Source organism: Sardina pilchardus, chromosome 1 (genome assembly GCF_963854185.1).
Source record: "Sardina pilchardus chromosome 1, fSarPil1.1, whole genome shotgun sequence".
Taxonomy (NCBI): Eukaryota; Metazoa; Chordata; class Actinopteri; order Clupeiformes; family Clupeidae; genus Sardina; species Sardina pilchardus.
Window position 1 is genome coordinate 30,007,884 of NC_084994.1, and position 18,917 is coordinate 30,026,800.

The following is an 18,917-nucleotide window of genomic DNA, read 5'->3' on the forward strand; positions in this document are numbered from 1 at the left end:
TTTGACTTAATCAATTATCAATATACACATTTGAAATCAACAGACCCGGCCCCTGGGTTAAGAGTGAAAAAAAATATATTTCTGGTATAGAAGGTCCACTCCCCATATACACAGAACAATGGTTTGCTGTGTGAGAGACTACTTAAGTGAGTTCAAAAGACAAATGTGTTTTACACTGAATATATGAGCTAGCGTACAATCTGTTTGTGTAGATTGACAGTGGTACTATGCATGTATCTCAACAGTTCTCTGTGCAACTTCTGGATCATCTTCACAAAACACACATTAAAAACAACTACAATGATCAGGCCCCAAAAGCAGAGCCAAAAAGACAATGCCAACCAAAGATCAGAGCTCCGCTTTAGAATCTTTGGTGCCAACCAACATGATCCCCAACAGTGTGACCTGAACCACACTGGATGGCTTTACCCATCATATTGTTCTCATTTGGTTATAATTGATTTCATTCTGGTTGAATATCTCATAACAAGTTGATGAAAAGTTGAGTCTTGATATTCATTTTCCTAGTAGGCTACCCACAGACAGATATCTGGAGACCAAAGATTCTAGAACTCTCTGCAGATAGTAACTGTGTATCACGTAGAAGCTACTTTTTTAATGTAACAACTTGGGTTACTGTATCGAGTTTTGTGCGATGGTTGATGTCACCTCTGGTTGAAGTCATCGAGTATAGACCTCTGAAGTTCGCCTACAAAAAAGCTGCCATCTTTGAAATTCGGTATCTGGCGATTTTTCCTATGGGAAAATAACATGGGGATTTTGAATTATCGCACCTGTTAAACTCTCGCGGGGACGATAAAGTCTTAAATGCAGACGTTTTCCTGAACACACTTTTGTCCTCTGCCTTCTTGTGCATACTGTGATCTCCGGTACGTGAAGTCGGCACACTTTCATTTTTGCTACCCCAGAGCTAACTGGCTAACTAACTTAATGGCAAGTTGCATCGCAAGTTAGCTCTGGGGTAGCAAAAATCAAAGTCTGCCGCCTTCGCGTACCGGAGATCACAGATTCCTCTCGAAGGCAGAGGACAAAAGTGTGTTCAGGAAAACACCTGAATTTCCGATTTTGTCATCCCCGCGAGAGTTTAACAGGTGTGATAATTCCAAATCCCCATGTTAATTTCCCATAGGAAAAATCGTCAGATACCGTAACTCCAAATATGGGCAAAGATGGTAGCTTTTTTGTAGGCGAACTTCAGAGGTCTATGAAGAAGAACTGTTTTTTCAACCATTGGTAGATCAATACGTTCAATATCCCGCCCTACTTTGGTTCTTCACTCATAGCCATTGGATGAAAGTGATGTACGTCTCCGTACGGGGCGTGGCTATATTGCATTCACTTACTCATACGCAACTTTACTACACTTTGGTACAGAGTCACGCTTCTGCATACACCGGCAAAATGGACATGAGTGAAGTAGGACCACAGACATATCTCTACGGTAACTATGAACTACAAATGCATGGTTTCAAAATATACGTATTATTTCAGTATATAACAGCAATTAACCATTTGTTTAGGTGTAAAAAACGTAGCTACTACTAGCTATGATATCAAACGAACAGGAAGGATGGACAAACGTTAGAAACAGTCCTACGGTTACATAGGTTAGTGGCAGTATTTCAAAAACAGCAGTTAACTTCAGGGATATAATAGTCTATAATAATAAATAGTCTTAGAAAACTGAAATTGTGCTTTGATGGATAAGGGTTGCTGAGGTTAGCTATCATACCATGCAGTTAGATAGCATGATCAGAGCATGACGTTATCCAGCTAGCTGGTTAGGCTACGTTAGATATCCAAGTAATTGTATTGATCATGTAACGGTAACCTGATGTTATTTCTGGATTTGGCAGTTTCAGAAGATGAAACAGAAATTGCTTAAATGTAATGCACACTAACTGTTTTTGTTTCACGTAACGTCTGTAACCTCAGTAGCAGAGTCTTTTCAGGTCATGTCACCCGCGCTAGGTCTCAAATTACCAGACACGTGTGCCCAGGCCTACACAGTTTAGCTAGTTGAAATCATCTGCCAGCTAGCCATAGGCTAATTATCATTGCACGTAACTTAGAAATTATGATTAACTAGATCATTCTTGATCATACTTTAAGATGGTGAATTTGTATAATTTAAACTGAAACATTTACAAAGCTGGTGGATTTGAAGAATGTGAAGTAGTGGTTTACGTGCTTGCTAGCCGGCGTGAACCACGCTTTTAAGTCACGCTACAGAAAACATCGGTGTTCGAACTTTATTGCTAACATTAGACGATTAACAAACACCTTGTATAGCACTGATGAGCTGCGTTTAATGTGAGACTGCGGGAGGACATTTCTTGAACTAGATGTCTTGTTCAAAACATGCTGTGTACTATGCTACTTAGCTTGCTAAATAGGTAGCTTAACCTTACATTTACAGTTAGCCAACCCCATCGTGTAGCGTATCAGTAACGTGTTCTCAACTTGATGTGCATTGTCTGCTGCCCAAAATATTGTATTACAAGCACGGGGTAATAAGCATGATAATGACTCTAACGTGATATTCCTATGGTTAGCTCTCTGTCCATCTCTTCCATGACAATTTTCAAGGCATGCTTCGCAGTCGCACCACGTGGGCCACGAGCTCTCTGCCCCCGTTACCTTAGGCGACCCCACTGATATGTTTTTTTTTTTGACGAATGTCGAAATGGCAGTGATATTCCCCGGCTCATATGAACCGTTGTGAGTTCAGGAAATCCACGTATATTAAATTGCACCGTCATTAATTGTGTTTTCCATCTTTAGGATGCGAACTCACAGCTGGAAAAGATGTGAAGTTCATTCCAGAGGACGAGGATGTGGAGCACCAGTTGTCCATTAGAATGGTACGGAAAAACTCTTAGTAAAAATGGAAGAGCACACAATTGTGTTTTTCATTTTACATAATGTATATGTTATGGATACTGAGGAATTAAAAAAGCCACACACACACACACACACACACTATAACATTATATATATTGTTTGCCTTGCCAGGTGTGTGTCGACCCAAGCACGAAGGATGACCTGCATCTTGTGGAGGTGGAGGGAACGGGTGCGGAGGGAAATAAAGTCACAGCAGTTCTGGCAGCCCTTAAGCCTTCCACCTCGCCCAGCGTAAGTCCTTTGGGTGGTCAGCTTTATACTTTTATTATTTTTTATATTTAAACTTTTCAATAATCTGTCTTATTTTGTGATTGTCTTAATAATTTCCTTTTCTCTCTTTCCTTCACAGGTGTGTGTGGGTGGTTTTGAAATTACACCCCCGGTTGTATTCAGGTTGAAGTCGGGAACAGGCCCAGTGCACATCAGTGGACAGCACTTAGTCAGTGAGTACCTTGTCCGCCCAAATTCTGTTTCAGTTTCAGAATTATTTTTTTCTAAACAAAACACATCAGATCCAGTTCCCTGCAGTGCTTTGATTGACGGCTCTGCGATGCTTTGGTTGGCGACATAAGGCCTGTTAAATCATGAAATAATAAACAAATTTCATGCCTACTTAATCAAGAATATGATTTATAAACCGTTGAATAACCTGTTATGGAGTCATTTACAATAAATATCCTTGATTAGGTCTTGCTGAGTTGTGGAAGGGAAATTCACTGTTTGTTTTAGTAGTAATAGTAGTAGGCGGCAGCCTGCAATATGGAATTAGATACATCACCATTTGGATTGGCAACCGATGAATCCACAAATGAATCACATTTTGTAGGATACTTGATGTACAGGTTAATTGCAGATGTGATGATGCCGAATTATTAAAACAAAACAAATGAAATGAAACAGACCAAAAACAAAGTAGGCACTGCTATGTTTCCTGTAAATGTCATTCTTAAACTTTGTAACTGATGAAGGTTTGATACGCTGCTGTACTCATACATTTTTCTCCCCCACTTTTTTTTCTCTGTTCTCTCGTCACCAGTGATGCCAAGCTTTGATGAGATGTCGGAGGAAGAGGAGGAGGAGGAGGAGGCGGGCAACTCTCTGAAGCGAATGGCACCTGCTGGAATGAGGCTTTCGGTATGTAGCTGACCTGGAACGACGTCAAGCCCTGATCAAGGCACAGGCATGCAGAAGATATGCAGCAGACAACTTGTGGAAAAAGTAGTGGTTTCACAACTACTGATGTTTACTAGTTGACACATTTGTTTGTGATTCTTTCCCGAAAGCATAGTTGCTAACTACGATGCATTTTCCGAGTCACACATTTCAGATATGTTAACGATACAGAAATATAGAGTTGATATTCGGTCGTATTTCGGTCACATTTTAGTAAGAGCTAACAACATAACATATCTATATATATGAAAAAAGAGAGCCCATAGTTGCTAACTACTATCGCATATTAATATATGATGGTAGTTAGCAACTATGTCTTTGGGAAACATTCCCTGGTACAGTACTGGTGCTAGCATTGCTGCTAGTGCTAGCTGTTAGCAGTGGGTGTTTCATCTCTAGGTGGTTCTCTAGCAGACACATTCTTATTGTACATTACCCTAGCAGTACACTACTTGCATGTCCACTAAGGGAACAGGTCTCATTTTTGTCGAAGTGCCTCCATACATATGAATGTATTGCCTTTTCAGCTTTTTGTCCTCGACTAGTTGACTGCTGCCCACAGCGCTGGCTTGTGGTTGTATTAATCGATTAGTTGATGAACCCCCCTAGAAGAGCGTCTGTTTAATCACTTGGTTTCTCCTCTTAACAGAAAAGGATGAGGATGGAGGCTGATGATGACGACGATGATGACGATGACGAGTGAGTTGGCTTTGCTTGCCCACACTGTGCCTTAAGCCTACCTTCCACTGACAAGATTTGGGAAAGATTCTTGAAAGATTGTAGTCTTTGAACTAATGCCCATCATTAAAGCTTTACTCAAAAGACTACAATCTTTCAATAATCTTTCCCAAATCTTGTCAGTGGAAGGTAGGCTTTAATAGAGGAAATGGGCCACAAAATACCTTTCCACAAGGATATTGACTCATAACGAACACATTACTGAATGAATGCCTTTAATTGTCATTATACACATGTACAAGATGCATGACACATAAGATGCAATGAAAGTAACAAAAGAGCTAGACATAAATAGTGAGCCAGGATCTTGATTGAATGTGTTATACTCTCCTGCATAGAAAGTTGGGTCTAAAGCAGCCATTTTGTGAAACCAATGTGTAACAACTAGGCACCATAGTATATGGTTAGCTTGTGCTCCAAATATCGCCCGCCTGATAGCAGGGACACTGGCTGTAATAAACAGCTAGTTTTCATTTTCGACTAATCCGTCAATTATCTCCCTGATTTAATTGCTCTGAAGTTGAAATCATTTATTAGTAGGATAATTGTTAACAGCTTTATCAAGGACCAATTTGAATGTGACTGAAATGGAGATTGATGCGTTCATCGAAAGGATGGTGTGTACTTGCTTTGACCGTATGTATTCTTATCTACATCAGTGATGATGAAGACGAGGACGACGAAGAGGATGACGACGAGGACGAAGACGATGAGGATGAAGAGTCTCCAGTGAAGGTATAGTTTCTCCTCCCCTGTCAAGTTGTTAAACACAGGCATGTACTATGTCTTTTCCTCAGTATCTGGGTCACTAACATTAGTTAGTCGAGTGCTGGTTCCTAATGAAATATTTGTTTGCGTTTCAGCCAAAGAAGGCACCATCCAAACCACAGACACCTGTAGCGCAGAATGGCAAGTCACACAAGCCCGGCACGCCTTCAGGCAAACAGGTGAGAACTTTGTCTTGCTGTTGAGGTTTTGTGCTTTCACATGCCTGCATTATATGAGAAGTACCTGCAGTAAACATGCTGTTGCAATTCGGTAGTCATGGGTCGAAGGCATTTCACATGAACTTTCATGTACAAACGGATGTTCTGCTTTCTTTGCAGCAGAAAACCCCGGACAACAAGGGTAAGGACGGCAAGAAGCCGCAGACGCCCAAAACCCCCCAGACGCCACGCGCTCCCCTCTCCGTGACCGACTTGAAGGCCAAAATGATGGCGTCCGTGCAGAAGGTTTGTTCTGCCTAACCGATCCCCTTGTTGCTGTTACAGGACCAGGGGGATTCCCTTCAGAAGCCTGGTGGCTTTGTGTCCTTAGTGTCCTTGAGCCCAATTCACACCAAAGATTCCCGACGCGACGAGACAGAGTTGCAGCGGTGTGAATTAAATGTTGCACGTAGTTGCAAGCAGTCACAGAGCATTCAACATGTTTTAACATCTGTTTAGTCGCAGTTGCAAGGTTTTAGAACGTCGTGGCTAGTCTCGTTTCGTCTTGTGGGGAATCTTTGATCTGAACCCTACTGTAGTGTCCTTGGGGCGCTTTCACATCAACAGCAGTTGGTGTGCACCAAATGATCCATTCAAACTAAAAGCTCTTAGTTCGGGTCGCTTCCGTTCGTGTGAACGCATCAGTCGCACTCGGGACCGCACTAAATCGAGCAGACCGCACCAAATGCCAGACTCTGGTGCAGTCCCTCTGGTGAGAACGTGACAACCCTGTTAAGTAGGTAAACTCATAATAGAAGTCCTATGTTTTCAGTCTGCTAGCACAAAGCCATAGGAGATTTTTTAAGGAGGATTCTGTAACCATCTTGTTTTGACTGGAGATTGGTCTGACGTCCTACCATTTGACAAAGTCCAAATATTGAGGCTGAAAAGAGATGATGGAAGACGTGGCAAAAAGGCATGGGAAACAATCACTGTGAAGGAATGACATAACTGCATTTGGTCTTTCGATAAGTTGAATAATAAATTCGACTCCATATTGCCTTACCTTGTGGATAGACGAGTGTGGTTCTGGTGGAGCTATTGGGTGGTGATTAATCATATATTTGCTTGTATCTACAGGGAGTGACGCTTCCTAAACTTCAGCCCAAGTTTGAGAACTACATGAAGAACACCTTCAAAGTGTCCGACTCCAAGGTAATTGTCTGCTGTAATGTCAGAATTTTATGTCAGTAATTATGTTATTTGCCTTTTGGTTCACTAATAGGGCCTTAACTGAAGTCTACTCCACATGTGTGTGGTGGTCTTTATTCCTCCCTATTTCCATTTGATGTAATTACGCTAGATTACTGTTTAAAAGAGCAGCGGTACCGAGTTGCCTTGACCTGTAAAGACAACGTCTGCATTGTTTGAATTTGAATCTCATGCATGTTCTTCCCTGTTCTTCTCCAGACCATTGCTGACCTGTGGAAGTGGAGACAAACAGTGGACAAATGATCAGCATTCACTCGTCCCTTATTCGGTTGTCATTTTTGATAAATTATTGTTTTTCACCCCGCCCTTTTGTTTCGTTTATTGTTTTGTTTTTGTTTTGTTTTATCCACCCCCACCTTGGAGCCGTGGTTACGTATTCTTAATCACCACATGATCAGTCTGCGTCAGATTGAGATACAGAAAGCTGTCTACACGTCCTCTCGGATTTTACCTTGCCATCCTGCCATCAGCCTTATTTGCCAGAGAACTGACCTGCAAGAGAAGGAAGGGGAATCCAGTCCAGTACTTTTTAAATCATTGTTTTGAAGATCAATTGTGCGAATGGACCTCATGTTTGTTAATGTTTCTGTTGTCGATGGAGGTCCGTTGACTATTCCAGTGTTTTTTTTTTTTTTTTTTTTTTTTCCCCAAAAAGTTCATAGTCTGTGTTTCCCTTTGTCATGTTTGTTTGGTTAATTATGTGTTTCTGTAACAACTGGTCCATGTTGGCTGAATGAGTTTTTATATGTGCCCTGTTGGGCACTAAGACCCGTTTGGGGGTTGTGAGGGGATTGGGGAGGGAGATGAATAAATAATTCCACTGAACTGTGATTTCTTTTATTGACTTAAATAATTCCACTGAACTGTGATTTCTTTTATTGACTTGAACAAAACTACAGGCTTCGGACCATTGTCTTTTGATGTGTAAAATTTAGCCTGATGTCGAGACGACTCCTCCTGTTTCCTCCTTCGTATGCTGTACCTTATGAGCTCAATAACTGGTAGCCTCTCATTGCGGATTGGCCTGACATCTTTTTTCTTGTCTGAGGGGAAACGGTTGTGAACTATATGGATGGGCATGTTATCCTTCTCCACTCCACATGCCTGAACATTGTTTTTTTGTTTTTTTAAACGTAACTTCTACAGCGACAGCGTTTTAGTGACAAACAAAATCACCTGAAGCATGCTTGCTCACCCTAATGAGAGGGTCCCATAGGATTCCAAAAGCTACAGTAGGATTGTCCAAAAATTATGTGGTAGCCTACTCAACATATTTGGGTATCTTGAATGCAAGTTTATGCTGAATATATTTAATTAAATGCAGAAAATATAAAGTGGCCCATATTGAATTTTTCACAGTTCTAACAATCTTATCCAAACCTGTATACTGTAATACTAAGCTTGTGATGGTCACTGTGGGTAGTGACCATGATATAACTATAGATCCAATATACACTATTGCCAAAAGTATTGGGTCACTTGCCATGAACTTCAGTCACATCCTATTCTTAATCCATAGGGCTTAATATGACGTTGGTCCACCCTTAGCAGCTATAACAGCTTCAACTCATCCGTAAAGGCTTTCCACAAGGGTTAGGAGTGTATTTATGGGACTTTTTGACCATTGTCTCAGACTACACTTGTGAGGTCGTACTGATGTTGGATGAGGAGACTGGCTCTCAGTCAATACTTTTGGCAATATAGTGTACATCTCTTTTGGTGCATGTGGTAGTACCCAGGGGGCAAAACCCCCTTTTTTTAGGGAAATCAGACATCGGCTGCTGTAAAAGTTTGTCATACAAAAATAAAATCTAGGGTGTCCCAGGATCACAACCTGGGTGCACAACCTGGTCAATAAGCTGCTGTTTGTGTGTTAACACCCCTGTTATGCCCCATTATAAGTCTATGGACGAATATATTATGGGGTGATATAGGGTAAACATTTTAACAAATAGATATTCCCACATTAAAGAGGAACAATGCAGGATTGGCGATTTCATCTCTGGTTTTCGGTTTCGTTTTTCGTTTTCGCTCGTTTTATGCTTGCATATTTCTCTGCAGAGCTTCCCCGACAGCTTTAGCGTGTATATTTGTACATATATAGGCTATATATAAATATATAAATTGCAAGCGTGGTTCTTCTTGTTCCTTACGCGTCTCTGACTTCCAGATGTAAACAGCAGACGATCGTTCATCAGAAAGTTGCAAAGCAAAACAACGATTTCTAAGCGATTTTACGACTATGAAAAAGTTGCATAGGGTCTCTTTAAGGCAGGGGTCGGCAACCCAAAATGTTCAAAGAGCCATTTTGGACCAAAAAAACAAAAAACAAATCTGTCTGGAGCCGCAAAAAATGAAAAGCCTTATGTAAGCCTTATATGAAGGTAACACAGGCTGTAAGTGTATATTATCTATATTAGCCTACTATCAAAATGACTAAGTAGGCTACAACGAGGCTACATAATGAGCTTTCATGATTACATGTTTTTCCCTACAGCGCATCTCGGAGAGAATAGGCGCGTTCAAGTTGGCTGCGCAGCACAAAAACTGCGCAGCACAAGATGCACGTGGTTAAAAATCTGTCCACGATGGTCTAGATGGGCGTGTTTTCGACTCGGCAGTCGGTATCACATGGCCTCAACTTATCGCGGGAGCAAGGCGTGGCCAGGCGGCTGCTCCGCAAAAGAGCAGCCGGTCTGGAGGTACTGCGGAGAGCAGCGGAGCCTAGACCCTGCCTTCATGACGTCAGGTCTTTGCCCTAATTGGCTTTTACATCCCTGACGTATGTGCAGGTGTTTAGATGCCTCCTCATATCCACAAGGGTCCGTGCGGGTCCGTGCCTCGTGATTCGTCACATGGTCAAGCCTAGCCAAGTCTACACTACGGGAAGTAGAGAGTGTACAACTTCATAACAGCGTTTGCATCCCCGCCCCTGCTGCCACCGGCAGCTCTCGTTGCTGCAAAAGGTCATTTGGAGTTGAACTTGAACACGGCTAATGACACACCACGTGACTACTCCGCTGGTGCTTTAAGTTCAACTTCGTGTAATCACCGTCCGTGAACCGTTGTTTTCCACGTTTTAATATCTCTCAGGTTGCAACAAAATTTCTCCAGAAGTAGGCTACTGCAATCACACTTTTTCTCCCAGTCCCAACTGGGTAGTCGGCTGCAAATGTAGCATGCCTTCCCTGAAAATGTCTTTCTAAATGTCTCTCTTTTTGTTGTTCGCCAACTTCTCATTACAAAGCAAGCAAACATGCAGGCAATCCTTCCGCAATGGCAATGAAAGCAAATGATTCGGTCATTTCTGCCTTAAATTCTCTGATCTCATCGGCTATCTTTCTCTTTTTCCCTTTGGGATCCATGCCATGGCCATGCTGACACCCGCCGGTTTGTTTACAACCACAGCCACCTGCATGGCACGGCGCCGCCCTGAAACGTGTGTCGCAGGCTATCAAATCTTCGTTGACAGAAATGTTGAACTTTAATATTTATTATTCACATTTTTACAACATTGGAAAACGTTAAGAATGTTTGTCCTGATACAGAAACCATATTAAAACAAACAAACAAAAATCCCCCCATTCATTTTCATACATTTTTGAAGACGCTCAGGGAGCCACCAGGGTTGCGCTAAAGAGCCGCATGCGGCTCCAGAGCCGCAGGTTGCTGACCCCTGCTTTAAGGCAATACTTTTTTGTATTGCAAGTTGTTTTTAAATATCATGTAAAAATATGTAAATGAGGCTAATAGGTAGCTTACGAAATGCATTCGTGACTTCACAATACATTCCGTGGATAAAATCACGAAATTAGTTTCGTGCAGCTACAGTATACATTTCGTGAGTCAGCAGTTTACGGAATTAATTATGTGTCACGAAATAGCAACTAGGCCTACTGGTAACTTACGAAATGCATTGATTAATCTCATTTTCGTACTTCACATTTCGTCCACGAAGTCACAAAACTGATTTCGTGATTCAGTTAAGTAACTAGAAATGCAATTCCAAGGAATTACCAGTGCATGAAAATGCAAAAAAATGTAGATATGGCTACTAAGGTGTAGCTAGGGTAAACATGGTGGTTGCATAGTTTAAAGAGAGTTGATAGTGTTAAGGTAGACATTTTAAAGCTTAAACATTCCTGTTCTAACTTAACTAATAATTTCTAACAGGTATTCTAAAATGTTAACTATGCTAACAATGCTAACCAGGTTGATAAGTTAACTTAGCTGATGATTTCTAACAGTAATGCTAAAAAATGCTAACTATGCTAACATTGCTAACTATGTTGACTATGCTAACCACGTTGATTAGCTAACTTAGCTAATCATTTTAGCAGTTGTGCTAAAAATGCTAACTATGTTAACAATGCTAACTATGCTAACAATGCTAACCAGGTTGATGAGCTAACTTAGCTAATCATTTTTAGCAGTTATGCTAAAAATGCTAACTATGTTAACAATGCTAACTGTGCTAACCATGCTAACAATGCTAACTTGCTAGTGAGGACTTTTATTTTGAAACAGTAGTTGCTAGGGTATCCATGGTGCCCACTATCAAGAATAAAGAAGTTACTGTAGTATAATCATGTTGGTTGCTATGGAAACTGTCAAAAACGCTTAATTTTAATGGTTGCTATGTTGGTTGCTAGGTACATGGAGGATTCATTTAGTTGACTGGAGGCATAGTTGATGATAAATGACAGTTGGAATGGTTGAACAGTTAAATAGTTGAGTAGTTTCAGTGGTTAAATGATTTAATAGTGTATTATTGCAGTGAGGACTTTTATTTTGAAACAGTTGTGGACAGAGGAAACAGTTAACAGGATATGTAGTATTCACAGAGAGATTGTATGCTTAAAGCCTGAGAGAGAGAGGGCTGCTGCAGGTGGGGCTGGCCACCTGGCATAAGATTCTAATTGCTCAACGACCCGATTGTGATGTCATAGAGGCCAATGTTAAGTCTATGGGGAAAGTTTTAATAGTTTTTAATTTATAGTTCAAAAAGTATAAAAGTTACAAAGTTGAAAAGTCATAGCAACCCGATCCATTAGAATACCTACGTTACAAAGTTTGAATGAAGTTTCTAAGTTAAACGGTTGAAGAGAAATTGCGGTTAGAAAAAGCTGTCAGCGGAATAATAATAAAGACTAGAAATGCAATTCCAAGGAATTACCAGTGCATGAAAATGCAAAAAAATGTAGATATGGCTACTAAGGTGTAGCTAGGGTAAACATGGTGGTTGCATAGTTTAAAGAGAGTTGATGGTGTTAAGGTAGACATTTTAAAGCTTAAACATTCCTGTTCTAACTTAACTAATGATTTCTAACAGGTATTCTAAAATGTTGACTATGCTAACAATGCTAACCAGGTTGATAAGTTTACTGCTAAAAATCATCAGCTAAGTTATGTTAAAAATGTTAACTATGCTAACATTGCTAGCTATGTTAACAATGCTAACCATGTTGATTAGCTAACTTAGCTAATCATTTTAGCAGTTGTGCTAAAAATGCTAACTATGCTAATAATGCTAACAATGCTAACCAGGTTAATTAGCTAACTTAGCTAATCATTTTTAGCAGTTATGCTAAAAATGCTAACAATGCTAACCATGCTAACAATGCTAACTTGCTAGTGAGGACTTTTATTTTGAAACAGTAGTTGCTAGGGTATCCATGGTGCCCACTATCAAGAATAAAGAAGTTACTGTAGTATAATCATGTTGGTTGCTATGGAAACTGTCAAAAACGCTTAATTTTAATGGTTGCTATGTTGGTTGCTAGGTACATGGAGGATTCATTTAGTTGACTGGAGGCATAGTTGATGATAAATGACAGTTGGAATGGTTGAACAGTTAAATAGTTGAGTACTTTCAGTGGTTAAATGATTTAATAGTGTATTATTGCAGTGAGGACTTTTATTTTGAAACAGTTGTGGACAGAGGAAACAGTTAACAGGATATGTAGTCTTCACAGAGAGATTGTATGCTTAAAGCCTGAGAGAGAGAGGACTGCTGCAGGTGGGGCTGGCCACCTGGCATAAGATTCTAATTGCTCAACGACCCGATTGTGATGTCATAGAGGCCAATGTTAAGTCTATGGGGAAATGTTTAATAGTTTTTAATTTATAGTTCAAAAAGTATAAAAGTTACAAAGTTGAAAAGTCATAGCAACCCGATCCATTAGAATACCTACGTTACAAAGTTTGAATGAAGTTTCTAAGTTAAACGGTTGAAGAGAAATTGCGGTTAGAAAAAGCTGTCAGCGGAATAATAATAAAGAAAATAATAAGAAGACTAGGAAGAACAGTACAGTGCATTTTCATGCACTGTAAAAATAACTAGAAATGCAATTCCAAGGAATTACCAGTGCATGAAAATGCAAAAAAATGTAGATATGGCTACTAAGGTGTAGCTAGGGTAAACATGGTGGTTGCATAGTTTAAAGAGAGTTGATAGTGTTAAGGTAGACATTTTAAAGCTTAAACATTCCTGTTCTAACTTAACTAATAATTTCTAACAGGTATTCTAAAATGTTAACTATGCTAACAATGCTAACCAGGTTGATAAGTTAACTTAGCTGATGATTTCTAGCAGTAATGCTAAAAAATGCTAACTATGCTAACATTGCTAACTATGTTAACTATGCTAACCACGTTGATTAGCTAACTTAGCTAATCATTTTAGCAGTTGTGCTAAAAATGCTAACTATGTTAACAATGCTAACTATGCTAACAATGCTAACCAGGTTGATGAGCTAACTTAGCTAATCATTTTTAGCAGTTATGCTAAAAATGCTAACTATGTTAACAATGCTAACTGTGCTAACCATGCTAACAATGCTAACTTGCTAGTGAGGACTTTTATTTTGAAACAGTAGTTGCTAGGGTATCCATGGTGCCCACTATCAAGATTAAAGAAGTTACTGTAGTATAATCATGTTGGTTGCTATGGAAACTGTCAAAAACGCTTAATTTTAATGGTTGCTATGTTGGTTGCTAGGTACATGGAGGATTCATTTAGTTGACTGGAGGCATAGTTGATGATAAATGACAGTTGGAATGGTTGAACAGTTAAATAGTTGAGTAGTTTCAGTGGTTAAATGATTTAATAGCGTATTATTGCAGTGAGGACTTTTATTTTGAAACAGTTGTGGACAGAGGAAACAGTTAACAGGATATGTAGTCTTCACAGAGAGATTGTATGCTTAAAGCCTGAGAGAGAGAGGGCTGCTGCAGGTGGGGCTGGCCACCTGGCATAAGATTCTAATTGCTCAACGACCCGATTGTGATGTCATAGAGGCCAATGTTAAGTCTATGGGGGAAATGTTTAATAGTTTTTAATTTATAGTTCAAAAAGTATAAAAGTTACAAAGTTGAAAAGTCATAGCAACCCGATCCATTAGAATACCTACGTTACAAAGTTTGAATGAAGTTTCTAAGTTAAACGGTTGAAGAGAAATTGCGGTTAGAAAAAGCTGTCAGCGGAATAATAATAAAGACTAGAAATGCAATTCCAAGGAATTACCAGTGCATGAAAATGCAAAAAAATGTAGATATGGCTACTAAGGTGTAGCTAGGGTAAATATGGTGGTTGCATAGTTTAAAGAGAGTTGATGGTGTTAAGGTAGACATTTTAAAGCTTAAACATTCCTGTTCTAAATTAACTGATGATTTCTAACAGGTATTCTAAAATGTTGACTATGCTAACAATGCTAATCAGGTTGATAAGTTAACTTAGCTGATGATTTCTAGCAGTAATGTTAAAAATGCTAACTATGCTAACATTGCTAACTATGTTAACAATGCTAACCATGTTGATTAGCTAACTTAGCTTATCATTTTAGCAGTTGTGTTAAAAATGCTAACTATGCTAACAATGCTAACCAGGTTGATTAGCTAACTTAGCTAATCATTTTTAGCAGTTATGCTAAAAATGCTAACCATGCTAACAATGCTAACTTGCTAGTGAGGACTTTTATTTTGAAACAGTAGTTGCTAGGGTATCCATGGTGCCCACTATCAGGAATAAAGAAGTTACTGTATTATAATCATGTTGGTTGCTATGGAAACTGTCAAAAACGCTTAGTTTTAATGGTTGCTATGTTGGTTGCTAGGTACATGGAGGTTTCATTTAGTTGACTGGAGGCATAGTTGATGATAACTGACAGTTGGAATGGTTGAACAGTTAAATAGTTGAGTAGTTTCAGTGGTTAAATGATTTAATAGTGTATTATTGCAGTGAGGACTTTTATTTTGAAACAGTTGTGGAAAGAGGAAACAGTTAACAGGATATGTAGTCTTCACAGAGAGATTGTATGCTTAAAGCCTGAGAGAGAGAGGGCTGCTGCAGGTGGGGCTGGCCACCTGGCATAAGATTCTAATTGCTCAACGACCCGATTGTGATGTCATAGAGGCCAATGTTAAGTCTATGGGGAAATTTTGAATACTTTTTATTTAATAGTTCAAAAAGTATAAAAGTTACAAAGTTGAAAAGTCATAGCAACCCGATCCATTAGAATATCTAAGTTACAAAGTTTGAATGAAGTTTCTAAGTTAAACGGTTGAAGAGAAATTGCGGTCAGAAAAAGTGGTAAGCGGAATAATAATAAATATAATAAGAAGTCTAGGAAGAACAGTACAGTGCATTTTCATGCACTGTAAAAATAATAAGAAGACTAGGAAGAACAGTACAGTGCATTTTCATGCACTGTAATAAGAAGACTAGGAAGAACAGTACAGTGCATTTTCATGCACTGTAATTACGTCCACGAAATACGAGCATGTCACTGAATGCATTTCGTAAGTTACCTATTTCGTGGACGGAATATTTATTATTTCGTCTACGACAGCGAATACTGCATTAAAGGAATAGTTCGGAATTTTGGACATAGGACCTCATTTCCAACTTTACCGAGGTGATATAGGTCGGTGGAGACCGTTTTTATCGCGTTTAGCCCCTTCCTTCAGTTGCAGCGTCCCCCTTTGCTAACGCTGGTTTTGAGCTAACACATTTCTACGGTAACATCAGTCTGACATCAACAACAGTCTTACTCACTCCACCCCACACCCGAGACAAGTCAATTAAATCGTCGGACTATCGATATACATGTCCGTGTTGATAGAATAATTTTAGAAATAAAACTAACCTTGCAACTCAATGATTTATTACATTTTGAGGGACTAGTTTCTCAATATCAATCCGCCACTGCCATACAGGGAACAAAGTAGGCTATTGCAATGCGATGCAAGGTTTGTTTTATTTCTAACATGGTTCTATCAACACTAAGCATGTGCATCGATAGTCTGACGTTAAAATGTATTTGTTTCGGGTGTTCTGTGGAGTGTTTTCATTGGCAGGCTGGATGTTACCGTTGACTTGCGTTATCTTGGCACCAGATTAGCACGAGATGAACGCTGCAACTCATAGGAAGGGCAGAAATTCACTGAAAATGGTCTTCACCGACCTATATCACCCAGACTGAGTTGGAAATGAGGTCCTATGTCCAAAATTCCGAACTATTGCTTTAAGCTGTCCACGGAACGAAAGGTAACCAGTCAGTTTCGTCCACGAAACGACGTGCTCTCTTCAGTGTTTCGTGGACACAATATAATCGATTTTCTGTGTTCCGTGGACGAAATGCGTTACTGTGTAACATGGTTTCGTAATGAATGCATTTCGTCACACAAAAGGCATCCTGTCCACGAAATGAGGCATATGTTAGGCCTACACTTGGCGCCCCATTAGAAATATTCCTGGCCAGACTTTTGGATTCTAACGCAGTCAAATGACGATTTACATCCTCAAAAGCCCCATTTACTTCATGCTTAGTAGAGATTATATTCTTAAAAAGGGATCAGCATACAAGTTTAGCCTACAGTTAGTGATGTTGGAATTACGTTTAAAGAGAATGTGGGTTTTACGCACGATTAAATTACCAGGTTGTAGGCCATCCTTTGAGCCGGCCCATTTCATAAATATATCCTAAGAAAATCGTTTAGACTAGCAGCATGTATAATTAGTAGTATTTATGATTATAAAGGAATTGCTTTTCAAAGAGAATGTGAGTGGCTCTTAAAAGAGCCTTTGGATAATGAAGCGTTACTTTGGGCTTTACTTGGAGCTGGTATACTTGGTGACGGCCTTGGTTCCCTCAGACACGGCGTGCTTGGCCAACTCACCGGGCAGAAGCAGACGTACTGCGGTCTGGATTTCCCTGGAAGAGATGGTGGAGCGTTTGTTGTAGTGAGCCAAGCGGGAGGACTCTCCAGCAATGCGCTCGAAGATGTCGTTCACGAAGGAGTTCATGATGCCCATCGCCTTGGAAGAGATACCGGTATCAGGGTGGACCTGCTTCATGACTTTGTAGATGTAGATAGCATAGCTCTCCTTCCTGGACTTTCTGCGTTTCTTGCCTCCTTTACCAGCCGCCTTAGTCACGGCTTTCTTGGATCCCTTCTTGGGCGCAGGCTTTGCTGGGTCAGGCATGGCGATGTTGCGATTTCGAAAGACTGAGTGAATCCTAGAAGGAAGTTACCTGGTATATAAGTCATTTTCTATGTAAATAAAGGACTGCGTCACTAAACACACCCACGACTAGAATGGCTGTAATTTCCCTCCGAAACAAAATCCCAAAACTCGGTTGGTTATTTTGTATCGAGGGGGGCAGTCAGTGAGGGATTAGCACCACCCACAGATCATCATTTTACACCACCTTCTTTTGTTTGTTTTTCCCGCACTTTTCTTCTGAGGGAAAATCTTGCAATTAATGATTGCAGTTTCTCTAGTCATCTGGTACACCTCTCGAATAATTGTCGTAATTAACTGAATTGTTTGTACTGCAAATTGTTGACATAGGCTACATTTACAATGTGAAGAAAACAAGCTTGTAGAGTACTTTCCAAAAAAATATTTCTTGAATTTCCCCTTGGGGATCAATAAAGTATCTATCTATCTATCTATCTATAGACTTCAAAGTAAAACATAGGAAATACCCCTGGGATTTAGGCCACTGGAAATTCACTCATGACCTCGCATCTTATTGTAAAGTTTATTAATCCCACATTTTCATAAAGGCTACATTTGGAAATGGCTTAGCTTCCTCTTGGCATTTGGCAACCACAAGACGTAGCCCATACCATGCCCCAGTCTTTCGAATCTCATCACATAGAATAGTTTAGGCCCCACAACGCCATTGAGAATTAATTCAAGTGGATTGTTTAAACAAAGGAATATTACTTTTTATAAAGGAATTGGGTGGCTCTTAGAAGAGCCTTTGAGTTAAGTCGAGAGAGGGATCTGATATTTAACCACCAAAACCGTACAGAGTACGACCCTGGCGTTTCAGAGCATAGACGACGTCCATGGCGGTCACAGTCTTTCTCTTGGCGTGCTCGGTGTAGGTGACGGCATCACGAATAACGTTCTCCAGGAAAACCTTCAACACACCACGGGTCTCCTCGTAGATGAGACCAGAGATACGCTTCACACCACCACGGCGAGCCAGACGCCTGATTGCAGGCTTGGTGATCCCCTGGATGTTATCACGAAGAACTTTGCGGTGACGCTTTGCGCCTCCCTTTCCAAGACCTTTGCCTCCTTTGCCTCTGCCGGACATCTTAAAAATCTCTTGTGCCTGAAAGTACTAGATATGATGAAGTTCTTCTTCTTCTTCTTCTTCTGATTTTATTGGCGGTTGGCACCTTTTCTTTGTGCATTACCGCCACCACTTGACTGGAGTACGGAACAGGATTCACTACTCTACAGAGATATTCAGGATATTCAAGGATCTTTGTCTGCACTAGTATAACCCAAATAAACAAATAAATAAAACAAACAAAACAAACAAAAACAAAACAAATTAGAACAAAAAAAAAGATTTTATA

At 40.0% G+C, this 18,917-nt stretch overlaps 3 protein-coding genes across 4 annotated transcripts; 1 reads left to right on the forward strand and 2 right to left on the reverse strand.

The window, feature by feature from the left end:
* The first annotated feature begins 1,323 nt into the window (after positions 1-1,323).
* npm1a (nucleophosmin 1a) lies at positions 1,324-7,859 on the forward strand. 2 transcript variants are annotated; one of them, XM_062541423.1, is made up of 11 exons: positions 1,324-1,462; positions 2,806-2,885; positions 3,037-3,156; positions 3,275-3,368; positions 3,962-4,059; positions 4,748-4,797; positions 5,496-5,571; positions 5,700-5,783; positions 5,943-6,068; positions 6,903-6,977; positions 7,233-7,859. In XM_062541423.1, exons 1-11 carry the CDS (start codon positions 1,423-1,425, stop codon positions 7,275-7,277), a joined length of 888 nt encoding a protein of 295 aa, XP_062397407.1. In that variant the 5' UTR covers positions 1,324-1,422; the 3' UTR covers positions 7,278-7,859. The 2 variants fall into 2 exon arrangements, with proteins under 2 accessions (XP_062397407.1, XP_062397416.1); XM_062541432.1 differs by having other exon boundaries at positions 5,946-6,068.
* A 9,220-nt stretch (positions 7,860-17,079) lies between these two features.
* On the reverse strand, positions 17,080-17,532 carry LOC134087904 (histone H2B-like). Its single transcript, XM_062541745.1, has one exon. It carries the CDS (start codon positions 17,518-17,520, stop codon positions 17,146-17,148), a length of 375 nt encoding a protein of 124 aa, XP_062397729.1. The 5' UTR covers positions 17,521-17,532; the 3' UTR covers positions 17,080-17,145.
* A 603-nt stretch (positions 17,533-18,135) lies between these two features.
* On the reverse strand, positions 18,136-18,686 carry LOC134087945 (histone H4). The gene has a single exon (XM_062541806.1). It carries the CDS (start codon positions 18,647-18,649, stop codon positions 18,338-18,340), a length of 312 nt encoding a protein of 103 aa, XP_062397790.1. The 5' UTR covers positions 18,650-18,686; the 3' UTR covers positions 18,136-18,337.
* Between the last annotated feature and the right edge of the window lie 231 nt (positions 18,687-18,917).